Source organism: Pecten maximus, chromosome 9, assembly GCF_902652985.1.
Source record: "Pecten maximus chromosome 9, xPecMax1.1, whole genome shotgun sequence".
Classification (NCBI taxonomy): domain Eukaryota; kingdom Metazoa; phylum Mollusca; class Bivalvia; order Pectinida; family Pectinidae; genus Pecten; species Pecten maximus.
The window spans coordinates 3,441,079-3,454,924 of NC_047023.1; the positions used below are offsets into that span (position 1 = coordinate 3,441,079).

At 37.3% G+C, this 13,846-nt stretch overlaps 1 protein-coding gene across 2 annotated transcripts in view; it reads left to right on the plus strand.

Annotated features, from left to right (window-relative positions):
* Positions 1–13,846, plus strand: part of LOC117333860 (fibrillin-2-like) — a 125,240-nt gene that overhangs the window by 9,536 nt on the left and 101,858 nt on the right. For both annotated transcript variants that reach the window (XM_033893276.1, XM_033893275.1), the window contains exons 2-3: positions 12,862–12,941; positions 13,340–13,435. In XM_033893276.1, the coding sequence (XP_033749167.1) occupies positions 12,862–12,941; positions 13,340–13,435 (176 nt within the window). The remainder of the gene's footprint in view (positions 1–12,861; positions 12,942–13,339; positions 13,436–13,846) is intronic.

The following is a 13,846-nucleotide window of genomic DNA, read 5'->3' on the forward strand; positions in this document are numbered from 1 at the left end:
TAATTTATATGTATATAATAGTTTTACCTGTGTAATTCAATGATTTAAAACGCGTGTTATTCAAGTTGGTGAAAATTGGGCAAAGCATTAGAATAATGAGTATAGTGAAAATGGATTTTGTGAACCGATATCAGGTGTTCAAATTGCAAGCATACACTTATAATGCTCAGAGAGGAACGAGACCCCGAGACTAAACATTAAAAAAACATCTTAAAACGAAAGAGGAATGTATCAAGATAACAATGGTATGCAACAACAGATTGTCATTCAATATTATGGGTGACGAATACTTGACATTATTTGCACTTGTATCTGCAAGGTTAAGGCATTGAAAAAGAAGAATGTTACCTAAATCGGGGTTGAAATTGTTCCCGAACGGCAATCACTAATGCCGCCATGTGTTATGTTTGATGCCATAAATCTGGTCTCAAAATCACGACTGTTATCGAAGGGGCGCCCCCCGCCTAAAATTGTATGAATCTATCGTGAAATACACTATAATGCAGGATTTTGCTATTACCTGCAAAAATACCCCCGGACACCCCCCCCCCCCCCCCCCCCTCCCGGAAACCCCCTCCCCCCCTTACTGATCACCTGTATCACAACCTTGACCTGCATCGTTGTGTACTTGTGATCATTATCTTATTAGACTAACGTGTCGCTTGTCCTTTATAACCTTCCATATTGAGTGCTTTACTTATGGTAGAACATCTGTAATTTTGTATGCTGTCTGTTCTCTTCGATCACATATGCAAATCAACTAAATTATGAAATATTTCTTCAGTACTTTATCTGATCCAGCTGAAACATTCGCAAAAACTCTAAAGCATTGTGGACTATTTATTATAGTCGAGATTAAAGAAAGATAGTGAATATGACGATCTGTTATGTTCAGGGGTAATTTAGCGAAAGACATTTTCACAACGTCCTAGGCAGACCAACTACAACATTAGTCATAATGGTGGGAGGAGGGGAGGGGGTGGTTTCGCTAAAGCCCTAAACAGAAGACCAACTACAGCATCAGTCCTAATGGTTGAAATGGTATCTACTGTTCTAGACACAAGACAAGCCATAATATGTGTCCTATTTGTTGAAATGGTGTGAAAATTAAACGTGTTGAAAACACTAGCTGTTTGTATGTCTTATTGCATCATTTAAATTGGTATAATGAATGGGAAAAGATGGTTACAAACTCTTAGATTTTAAAGCTGGGCTGCTCTCATTCTACTTGTGTCTACACGAACATGTGAACGAGAAAACACGACAGTCAATGACGCTTGTCTTATTATCAAACATTCCGTGACTGTGAAGAAATTGAAAGCTACGAATGAAATTCCTTTCGAAATATTTCAAATTAAATGTCTGGAATCGTAGACACCGCGAATATCATTCAATAGCATTCCTGAAATGTCTAATATGATCTATGTTGCAATTTTTGTATATACAAGCTGTCTACGTTGAAACTGGCGTATTAAGTGTGATTTCATTTTAAGAGGGTCATATTGCTTGTTAGCTATATAAAGATTTCTAAGTGAGCTGATAGCCACTTACAGCTTGATATTACATATATATGGTGTGGTTTACCCGATGTAGTACTCCCAGGTCCACTGTGACACGTCTTCGTTCGTAAATCATTTATTTAATTTGACAGGATTTGAGCGCTTGTACTTATCTTAAGTACGGTATGGCTATGTTTACAGAACTGCGAGTTTCGGATGCTGGCCGCCATGGCATACTCTAAAATATGGCTAAGTCACAATGAGGCGTCCATCCGATCGAGGCAAATTCCAAATTTGATTGACAGCCTCCAACATTGACAAATAAATATTTTATATCAGGATTAAAACTAAATTAGATTTTTAAAAAGAAAACCATCAGTAACATCAGCTTTATGGAAAAACATGAATTTATAGAAAATCCTTCTCTGAAGTGAAGGCAGCCAAAGTTTAGCATATTCCTCCATTTTCCCGAGTTGTCTCCCTTTTATACCCCATCCCCGGCCTTTAAGCAGCTAGTGATATATGCAAACCACAGTGGAATTTCCCTAAATTATTATAATCCACACTGACCCGGTATGTACAGTCTCCCACTTAGATAGGACCATTTACACTTAAACCAAGAAGATGTAAAATAATATGTGTAGTACCAACACGCATGGGGAACTTTATTATATCAGACAGCGGGAAACTATATAAATAACTACCATTGTGCTTTCAAATTCTTTAAGTATTATTAGTAAGAAGAAATATCTTTTAAAAAGATAAACGGCATAGTTTTAATGCTGGTGATTATAATGTAAAACTGATGGTGAAATAAATTAACGAACTAATGCGTTTCAGCACGGATAACAAAATTATATCAGGAATATAATTTTATAATGTGTCATTTGAAGAGTAACATCCACTTATTCAGCTTGCATTCGATCTTAACTTTGTTTCGCTTTTAACTGCATATCTGCATTTTGCATTTACCACTACATTGACCAATCACATACTTCGTCTTGACCAGTAACGCCACCTGTCGCGTCATATCCGGGGCCAAAAGAATATTATACGGCTATGCCGAAAAATAACGATATCGATATAAAGTCATTTAGATAACTTAACTACATCGATCCTGTCTCTCCTTTTACACGTTATTCTGCAAAAGTAAATTTATTTTATAAATCTCGTCAATTTACAAAAAAATAAATGACACGCTAAAATTAAAACTAACTAAACAGTAAATCGGTTGTGTCAGTCCGTATTTGAGTGTACGCCGTAGACAGCACCCCCTCTCTGCATTCCTTACCTATCAGCCCCCAGCATACTAACGCTATTCAATTTTAATATCAATCATAAAATGAAAGTTTAAAGGAAGTAGCCGAGCGCCAGACATCACCGATAACCTCTCTGATCTCGTGCCATCTCTTCAAAGCACGCGCCTTTTTTCACGTGCAAAATTTGTCGTGTAAATATTGTCGAGGATAGCGTCTCACCAAACCACAATCCGCTCCTTGTACCCGGGTGATACGGGGTAACTTTATCATCCATAACACCAAACCACAATCATCTCCTTGTACCCGAGTGATACGGGGTAACTTTATCATCCATAACACCAAACCACAATCATCTCCTTGTACCCGAGTGATACATGGTAACTTTATCATCCATAACACCAAACCACAATCCGATCCTTGTACCCGAGTGATACGGGGTAACTTTATCATCCATAACACCAAACCACAATCATCTCCTTGTACCCGAGTGATACTGGGTAACTTTATCATCCATAACACCAAACCACAATCATCTCCTTGTACCCGAGTGATACGGGGTAACTTTATCATCCATAACACCAAACCACAATCATCTCCTTGTACCCTAGTGATACGGGGTAACTTTATCATCCATAACACCAAACCACAATCCGATCCTTGTTCCCGGGTGATACGGATAACTTTATCATCCATAACACCAAACCACAATCCGCTCCTTGTACCCGAGTGATACATGGTAACTTTATCATCCATAACACCAAACCACAATCATCTCCTTGTACCCGAGTGTACAGGGTAACTTTATCATCCATAACACCAAACCACAATCATCTCCTTGTACCCGGGTGATCCAGGGTAACTTTATCATCCATAACACCAAACCACAATCATCTCCTTGTACCCAAGTGATACGGGGTAACTTTATCATCCATAACACCAAACCACAACCCGCTCCTTGTACCCGAGTGATACAGGGTAACTTTATCATCCATAACACCAAACCACAATCCGCTCCTTGTACCCGGGTGATCCAGGGTAACTTTATCATCCATAACACCAAACCACAATCATCTCCTTGTACCCTAGTGATACGGGGTAACTTTATCATCCATAACACCAAACCACAATCATCTCCTTGTACCCGGGTGATACGGGGTAACTTTATCATCCATAACACCAAACCACAACCCGCTCCTTGTACCCGGGTGATACGGGGTAACTTTATCATCCATAACACCAAACCACAACCCGCTCCTTGTACCCGAGTGATACGGGGTAACTTTATCATCCATAACACCAAACCACAATCATCTCCTTGTACCCGAGTGATACTGGGTAACTTTATCATCCATAACACCAAACCACAATCCGCTCCTTGTACCCGAGTGATACGGGGTAACTTTATCATCCATAACACCAAACCACAATCATCTCCTTGTACCCGAGTGATACGGGGTAACATTATCATCCATAACACCAAACCACAATCCGATCCTTGTACCCGAGTGATACATGGTAACTTTATCATCCATAACACCAAACCACAATCCGCTCCTTATACCCGAGTGATACATGGTAACTTTATCATCCATAACACCAAACCACAATCCACTCCTTGTACCCGAGTGATACATGGTAACTTTATCATCCATAACACCAAACCACAATCTGACGAACTGGTCCAGAAGCACCATCTGGAGAAAGAAAAATGTCGTCACATACAGTGCATGTGTATCTATTTTATGCTTTTGTCCACGTGCTTTATTGAAAAAAAAAGAGAGAGAAATTTCTGATCCCAAATCATTACACAGTACACATACCCTAATCTGACAAAAATGGAAGGATTAGTTTCGGAGTGTAATGGTCGTATGCTCTGAAATGTAAGTTAGTGTGTTGAAAGTCTTGAAAAAATTATAAAGAGTCTATGAGATTTGTTGTGTTCCGCCATGTATATTTATGAGATTTGTTGTGTTCCGCCATGTATATGTATGAGATTTGTTGTGTTCCGCCATGTATATTTATGAGATTTGTTGTGTTCCGCCATGTATATTTATGAGATTTGCTGTGTTCCGCCATGTATATTTATGAGATTTGCTGTGTTCCGCCATGTATATTTATGAGATTTGCTGTGTTCCGCCATGTATATGTATGAGATTTGTTGTGTTCCGCCATGTATATCATGTATATGTATGAGATTTGTTGTGTTCCGCCATGTATATTTATGAGATTTGTTGTGTTCCGCCATGTATATTTATGAGATTTGCTGTGTTCCGCCATGTATATTTATGAGATTTGCTGTGTTCCGCCATGTATATTTATGAGATTTGCTGTGTTCCGCCATGTATATTTATGAGATTTGTTGTGTTCCGCCATGTATATTTATGAGATTTGTTGTGTTCCGCCATGTATATTTATGAGATTTGCTGTGTTCCGCCATGTATATTTATGAGATTTGCTGTGTTCCGCCATGTATATTTATGAGATTTGTTGTGTTCCGCCATGTATATTTATGAGATTTGTTGTGTTCCGCCATGTATATTTATGAGATTTGTTGTGTTCCGCCATGTATATATTTATGAGATTTGTTGTGTTCCGCCATGTATAAAATTGGCTGTTTATGTTTGACCTCTTGTTACACACATATGGGTGTCTGAGTGGTCAATAAAAATCTGAAATCTGAAAAATCTGAGATGACAAAATGCTACATACAAAATATAAGGGAAGCTGTACGCTAAGCTTTCAGCTATAAGACAATCATTTTGTTCCAAATTAACGCAATTTCACATGATTCTTTTACAATGTATATTGTGCAATCACAACACGGGGAGATGATAAACTCGCTAGACAGAAAAGCCAAGTCTGACAAGATGTGTTTTAAAATCCCTTTCAACTTTACATTGTGTTCTCTTCAATAGAAAATAAAGTATCGTACAATGAAAGGCCGGAATTCCGTCATAGCGGACAGTAAACCCGATAATGATACTAAGAAAAAATCTATAGCTTCTGTCATGGGCCTTTACAACAGTCATTGTATTACAAAGAAATGTCAATGGATGACCGTACAAAACATTTACATTTTAGAGTGCCATCATACTGAAATGTCACACCACTTACGACATCCCACCCGGTCATATTATACTGACATTGGGTGAACCAGTCCCGACATCCCGCCCGGTCACGAGGAATTGCCAACCTAGAATTCAGGAGTAAAAATAGAATAGTAGGTAAAGTTTTAAAAACAACATAGATCTCATATGTTACAATGTTGACATCAAATTTGCTTTACGTCTTTTTTGTGTCCGCAAATAGATGAATCTAAAGCAAGTTCTTCAATGGTACCACATTAGCCGCACATGCAGGAGGAAACAAGGACATCAAATTCTCACCCCGACCTTTATGTATTTTCCTTAAATGACAGAAAGGCCCGAGTGCTCTAAGTCGTGAAAGTATTAAAGTTAACTGCCGCGTGACGTCATACCAGGGACGGCTACCGTCCATATACACCGTGCCAATATTGGTATGGTGTCAATATACGAATGTTAATGTGACACTGCTCTTAAAGGACTAAGATTATTTATCAAACATTGTGAAGACCCTGACCCAGTAGATAGCCATCGCTTGTTTTATAAAGCCCAGTCGTTTAGCTTTTAGTCTTTTTTTTTTTCGTACTCAGATTATTTGGCTCATTTTTTCTTGAAGTGAAGTACGTAACAAAGAAATGCGGGAAAATATTATCGAACCAGAAATTCTTATTTAAGATTCAAATTAGTTAGTTTGTGTATATTTCTGTGTCCAATGGAAAACAGACGAATGTGATTTGTTTTGACGAAGATTGAACGTTTCTATATCTAGGTTATATTTGCAGACCTCATATCATTACACTCTAAAATAAAAATAATAATAAAAAGAAATAACACAAACTGTTAAATTCACCGCTTGCGCTCCCTCTATAGATATTCAATGAACAAAGCTCCTGGATTTATATGTAGGTGATATTTGAACAGCATTTCAGAGCTGTTGCAAGCTATAAGCATTAAATATAAAGTGTTGTTCAGAATTGCTCAGCTTGATGCGATACTACATTTTCATTTTCTTTTCCAATGTGAAGAGCACTTTCAAATGTACGAGTTACTGTACACCTGTTAATTTTGGCGAACTAAAATGTACGAGTTACTGTACACCTGTTAATTTTGGCGAACTAAAATGTACGAGTTACTTTACACCTGTAAATTTTGGCAAACTAAAATGTACGAGTTACTGTACACCTAATTTTGGCGAACTAAAATGTACGAGTTACTGTAAACCTGTTAATTTTGGCGAACTAAAATGTACGAGTTACTGTACACCTGTTAATTTTGGCGAACTAAAATGTAAGAGTTCCTGTACACCTTCTAATTTTGGCGAACTAAAATGTACGAGTTACTGTACACCTGTTAATTTTGGCGAACTAAAATGTACGAGTTACTGAACACCTGTTAATTTTGGCGAACTAAAATGTACGAGTTACTGTACACCTGTTAATTTTGGCGAACTAAAATGTACGAGTTACTGTACACCTGTTAATTTTGGCGAACTAAAATGTACGAGTTACTGTACACCTGTTAATTTTGGCGAACTAAAATGTACGAGTTACTGTACACCTGTTAATTTTGGCGAACTAAAATGTACGAGTTACTGTACACCTTCTAATTTTGACGAACTAAAATGTACGGGTTACTGTACACCTTCTAATTTTGGCGAACTAAAATGTACGAGTTACTGAACACCTGTTAATTTTGGCGAACTAAAATGTACGAGTTACTGTACACCTAATTTTGGCGAACTAAAATGTACGAGTTACTGTACACCTGTTAATTTTGGGGAACTAAACTGTTAGCACATTACCTAATTTTATTGCATGAGCACAGGAAGCTACCTACATGAATAACTGCGCACTTTATTTCACGGAACCAGGCAGAAAAAATGGTTTATTGTTCATTAATTGATTATAACAATAAGAATAAAGCAAAGGGCGTTAAAGAAGAATACGATTGGCTAAACAGATAAACATTGCTTAGGAATAACAATAGAAACGATTCAAGATAAAAATGAAGCGACAAAGTGTTTGTTTTTTCCAGAATGTTGTAAACTTTTATTCCAAAGACAATTAGCATTTAGTCTGTAGACGTCTTGTATATCTTCGACCTTCCCCTTTTTCATGCTTTAGGTTACCATCGGCGGCCACCATTCTATACCTTGTTTTATAAACCCTAAGCACAGAGAATGACTGGTAATATTGAAATATGGCCAGGCTAACAAAGGTGGGATTTGGTGACCAGATTTTCCAACAGACTATTGACATACACAGGCAATGTTCCTTCACGTGAAATTCACATGAAATTCACATGAAATTCACGTTTTCACGTGAATTTCACGTGAAAAGGGCAAAAAAATGATATTCACATGAAAGTTTGAATTTCACGTGAAGGAATCTTGCCTGTGTACCCACCGATCAAACTGCCCCTTTATTGGCAAATGTTTTGTTTGATACGACAACGATTATATTGAAGTGGTTATCAGAACAGGTGACATTGAAAAGACCTTCAGTTTCATCTATAGCTATTCTGACGACTTGTTATCTTTGAAAAATCATAACCTTTATTGACCATATAGAATTTGTCAATACAGACTCTTCAACAGCCATCTTTACTTGCAACGCAAAGCTTTATGATAAGCGTGGCAATTTCAATGTCCCATTGGTTAACTTTCCCTTTCTGAATAGTATCATCCCTGCTTAATCTACCTATTTCTGTTTTAGTTATGATAACGGTTTTTATCTCATTCCTATTTCAGTAAGAATTACGTTTTTGCTCTCATTCCTGTTTCAATTAGCATTACCGTTTTGCTTTCTTTCCTATTTCAGTAAGAATTACGGTTTTGCTGTCTTTCCCATTTTAGTTAGAATTACAGTTTTGTTGTCATTCCTATTTTAGATATAATCACGGTTTTGCTCTTATTGCTGCATTAGCTATAATACAGATATGCTATACATATCCCGCCGTTGTTGAACATTGTCAACATGGATTAGCATATCGCTATGTAAACGGAAAGTATAATGGCCACTTGTTATTAATAACTCGGTATTTTACTGAACTTATCACCCCAAACTTCTACGGTCTGTTTAAGTATATATTAGCAGTATTAGTGATAAACAATTAACTTATGCTTACTATCGCCGTAAGGACATAGTGACCAGCTTATCTACTTCAGTAAGACCCCCCGCGTGCGTCCATCCGGGCCAACAAGCGTGATTAATACGAGTCGTTATAACTTGTTTCATAATTGTTGTAAAATAGATAAAAGTTTACTTTACTATCGTCCGCATGACTTTCTAGAAATAGTAAAAACTAGTTCCAATACGTTGAGTACTAACATTTCTAATGGTTTCTATATTAAAACGAAACTGTAATTCTAACTCAATATACCCCATAAAACGAGGACAAACTATATACAACAAAAATACAGACATAATAACGAAACTGTAATGCGAACTCAAAAACGAGGTCAAATTATAAACATAAATCAACTTTGCAATGAGACTCATGAAACAGTACAATTGAAATTAGACTGTTTTCTACTTCATTGACAACAACCGCTTTGTAAATCTGAGGCAAATCCAGGTTAATCACACTCTTGAAATGAGAGAAAACTGGGGGGTGGTGACAACGGACACACATCAACATGTCTGACTTCATATCAAGCAGGGAAGTAGAATGTGTCCCAATGACAGTGGTCTTGTTCTGTTAGTTTGGTACAAAAATGGTATTTTAAAGTGAAATACATATGTATAGACAAGTCATATGTATATTCATTCATTTATGTTTTACGGGAGAAGACGGATTATAAGTTTTAAACTTGTGTCTGATCCCATTTGTATATTTGCAAATAAAATATGTTTAAATCTAAAAATCTAAAATATAATAGTCGCCGAGACTAACTGGTAGAAATTAAAGTACATTTCACCTTGTCAGGGTTGTGTATGTTTTAATGTCGGACCATTCTTGGTCCCTCCATGGAGTCGGTGGGACTTTCCTTTGAAGGAGCTGTCGTTTACGACAGCGAATCAGTTGACTTTGGTAAAAAGTGTCGTTATATATCCTGCCAAAACTACAGATCACCTCTTTTTGAAGTCGGATCAAATCGTTATCTTGATTCAAACGACATTGATGATAGGACATAAAAAAGTTTGATGCTTGGATTAAATACGCATCAAATCGTCCTCATACCTTTAAAGCTTAGTGTGACAATGGCGATTTTTGAATGGAGGTTGCATCAGGCAATGTGTGCCAGGCATTCTTTAAATATTCGAATAACGGCATTCCAGTATGTTGAGTGGCCGCGATTGCTCAGTCGTTTAAATCATCGACCACGTGACCTCAGGTAAAGATCCGAGGTGCGTGGTTCGACTCTCCCTACCCGTGTCGGTTTGTGTATCTTGGAAAGCTGAGTGACGGGTCGGTCTGTGCTGTCGTAGTTGTGTCCTTGGATAAGACACGTTACTCTTATTGCTCTGGATAGCATGCGACGGGCCTCCTGTGTGTTGTTTAGGATGTAGTCACGAACTACTACAAGGAGATCCCGCCTCAAAATGAAACTGCCTGTTCGCGGGGCGACAAACCCAGCAAACAAGCAAACAAGGATTTTCGAAATCCGAGGGCTCTGTCTGTCTGTCTGTCTGTCTGTCTGTCTGTCTGTCTTTCTTTCTTTCTTTCTTTCTTTCTTTCTTTCTTTCTTTCTTTCTTTCTTTCTTTCAGGTCTTCCAAATTATCTATAACAAAAAAAGAATATATAACGACTCAAACGGAAAAATAATATTAACCAAAGAAATGGGATGACAAACGTATTCTGTTTTATCGACGACACCATCCATGTTAATCTAGGTCCATTATTAAAAATGTCATGTTATCTAAAGAAGAATCAGGATAGTGGATAGACGCTTAATTCTAAATGACCACAAATTTTTCATTCGGGCTAAATTAATATTTCATTTTCTACATTAAAGGAATATTTTTAGTAAGTTGTCGACCAATATGTGCATATAATTGTAATGTCTATTGTTGATGATGGTAAAATAAGTGGAATCCCGCATTGAATGTAACCAGTCTGCTTTAATCATTAGAATAATGTCTTCACACACTCCAGAGGAAGCCGGGTTAGAGTTGAAACTTATTTATCTTCATAGACATTGCTTGACCATATACGGTGACACCTTAGTACGTGTCACTGCATACATATACTGTATATACAATTTACATCCTTACGGGTTTTAGTAGTGTTTTCCCACAGTCTCCGAGATGTATTGTACTGTAGCTTTGGTTCTGTTATGTTATATTTGAGGTATCGTCACGTGTAAAAAGAACTAAACCTGAGTGAACGATATGGAAAATAGTACATTGGACTCTACCCGACAAACCTACGTGTTTAGTACAGTGGACTCTACCCGACAAACTTACGTGTTTTGATTTGAAAATACATCTTTTTTTTCTCTTTTTTTTAATGATCTATTGATTTTAAATAATTCCCTATCAATGTATATATAAAGAAATTCTTGTTCTACCGAATGATACATGTAACTGTATTATGATTATTCTATCATGAGTACCTGCATGTTCATATATATATACTATAACTTTTTCCAACCATATTGTATATATTTCAAGATATCATGTTATCTTTTGATTAATGTATATTATGTTTTGTATGTTGTTATAGAGGGCCATATGGAAGATTATCACATGCTAAATATGTCACCCTCAGAAAATTTATTATTATTATTATTATCAATATAAGATTGCGACTTAAAATGCTTTTAGTTGGCCGAGTAATAGATATTGGATTTGTTGGGGTGTTTGAGGTACATGTATAATGGTTCCATTACAAAGTCGCTTGTACCTTTACCGTTTCACACAGAAATCATGTTCGTCTAATTTCTTCACAAGTCTTTCATTTAATTTTGTCTCAATTGTTTTATATCGCAACGAAACTTTTCAAAGACACGTGGGTGAAAGTAAACTTTACATGTCAATATAGCAATGCTGTTAAACTGCATTGTACAGCTCGCAATGACTCGTCAGCGATGTTAGGAACGTCATACAGCTGTTTCGTCATTCTAGGACCAGTCAGTGATATGTCCTTACATTGACTTGCCAAATATGATGTTTCAGGCCTGATGTATGGAGTTTAACCAGACAGTACTGTTGTGATATATAAATATAATGTTTCAGGCCTAATGTGTGCGGCTACACCAGACAGTACTGTTGTGATATATAAATATAATGTTTCAGGCCTAATGTGTGCGGCTACACCAGACAGTACTGTTGTGATATATAAATATAATGTTTCAGGCCTAATGTGTGCGGCTCCACAAGACAGTACTGTTGTGATATATAAATATAATGTTTCAGGCCTAATGTGTGCGGCTCCACAAGACAGTACTGTTGTGATATATAAATATAATGTTTCAGGCCTAATGTGTGCGGCTACACCAGACAGTACTGTTGTGATATATAAATATAATGTTTCAGGCCTAATGTGTGCGGCTACACCAGACAGTATTGTTGTGATATATAAATATAATGTTTCAGGCCTAATGTGTGCGGCTACACCAGACAGTACTGTTGTGATATATAAATATAATGTTTCAGGCCTAATGTGTACGGCTACACCAGACAGTACTGTTGTGATATATAAATATAATGTTTCAGGCCTAATGTGTGCGGCTACACCAGACAGTACTGTTGTGATATATAAATATAATGTTTCATGTCTAATGTGTACGGCTACACCAGACAGTACTGTTGTGATATATAAATATAATGTTTCAGGCCTAATGTGTGCGGCCCCACCAGACAGTACTGTTGTTATATATAAATATGATGTTTCAGGCCTAATGTGTGCGGCTCCACCAGACAGTACTGTTATGATATATAAATATAAGGTTTCAGGCCTAATGTGTGCGGCTACACCAGACAGTACTTTTGTTATATATAAATATAATGTTTCAGATCTAATGTGTGCGGCTCCACCAGACAGTACTGTTGTGATATATAAATATAATGTTTCAGGCCTAATGTGTGCGGCTACACCACGCCCTACTGTTGCAAAGGCTGGACCAGAGCAGTCAACAGCTACCGGTGTATCAAACGTAAGTCTTGCATGTCTCATTTGGCGGTATAGCGATATGTATAATAGCACCCTCTCACGAATAATGGAACTGTCCTATTTAATCCTTACCGGCTGTGAAACGTGATAACTTGAAAATCCAAAAGGTCCCCAGGGCCTTATGACGTTTTAAAGGCGTGTACTGAGTTCCAGAGAGCTATTAACGTTAGAAGTTACTCAATAACAACGTATTATCACACACATCGAGATTGCGATCGGCTTGTCATTTTCAATCAAGACACATCGAAAATTAATTCGCGTGAACCTTCATCTATTCCATGCTTGATTATCTAGTAAGAAAAGGATACCTCAACAGACAATATTGTAAACATTGTAAATGTTTGTGTAGTTCTTTAACTATAACTATTGTTTTGTTTGAAGCAATTTGTGTACGAGACTGTGATGGAGGGATCTGCATGCGTCCTGACCAGTGTCTTTGTCCGACTGGGAATATTTCTCCTGTATGTCAAACCAAACGTAAGTAACGTCCTACCCTGTACAAACAAACGTAAGTAACGTCCTACTCTGTACAACCAAACGTAAGTAACATCCTACTCTGTACAAACAAACGTAAGTAACGCCCTACTCTGTACAAACAAACGTAAGTAACGTCCTACTCTGTACAACCAAACGTAAGTAACATCCTACTCTGTACAACCAAACGTAAGTAACGCCCTACTCTGTACAAACAAACGTAAGTAACGTCCTACTCTGTACAAACAAACGTAAGTAACGTCCTACTCTGTACAACCAAACGTAAGTAACATCCTACTCTGTACAAACAAACGTAAGTAACGCCCTACTCTGTACAAACAAACGTAAGTAACGTCCTACTCTGTACAACCAAACGTAAGTAACATCCTACTCTGTACAAACAAACGTAAGTAA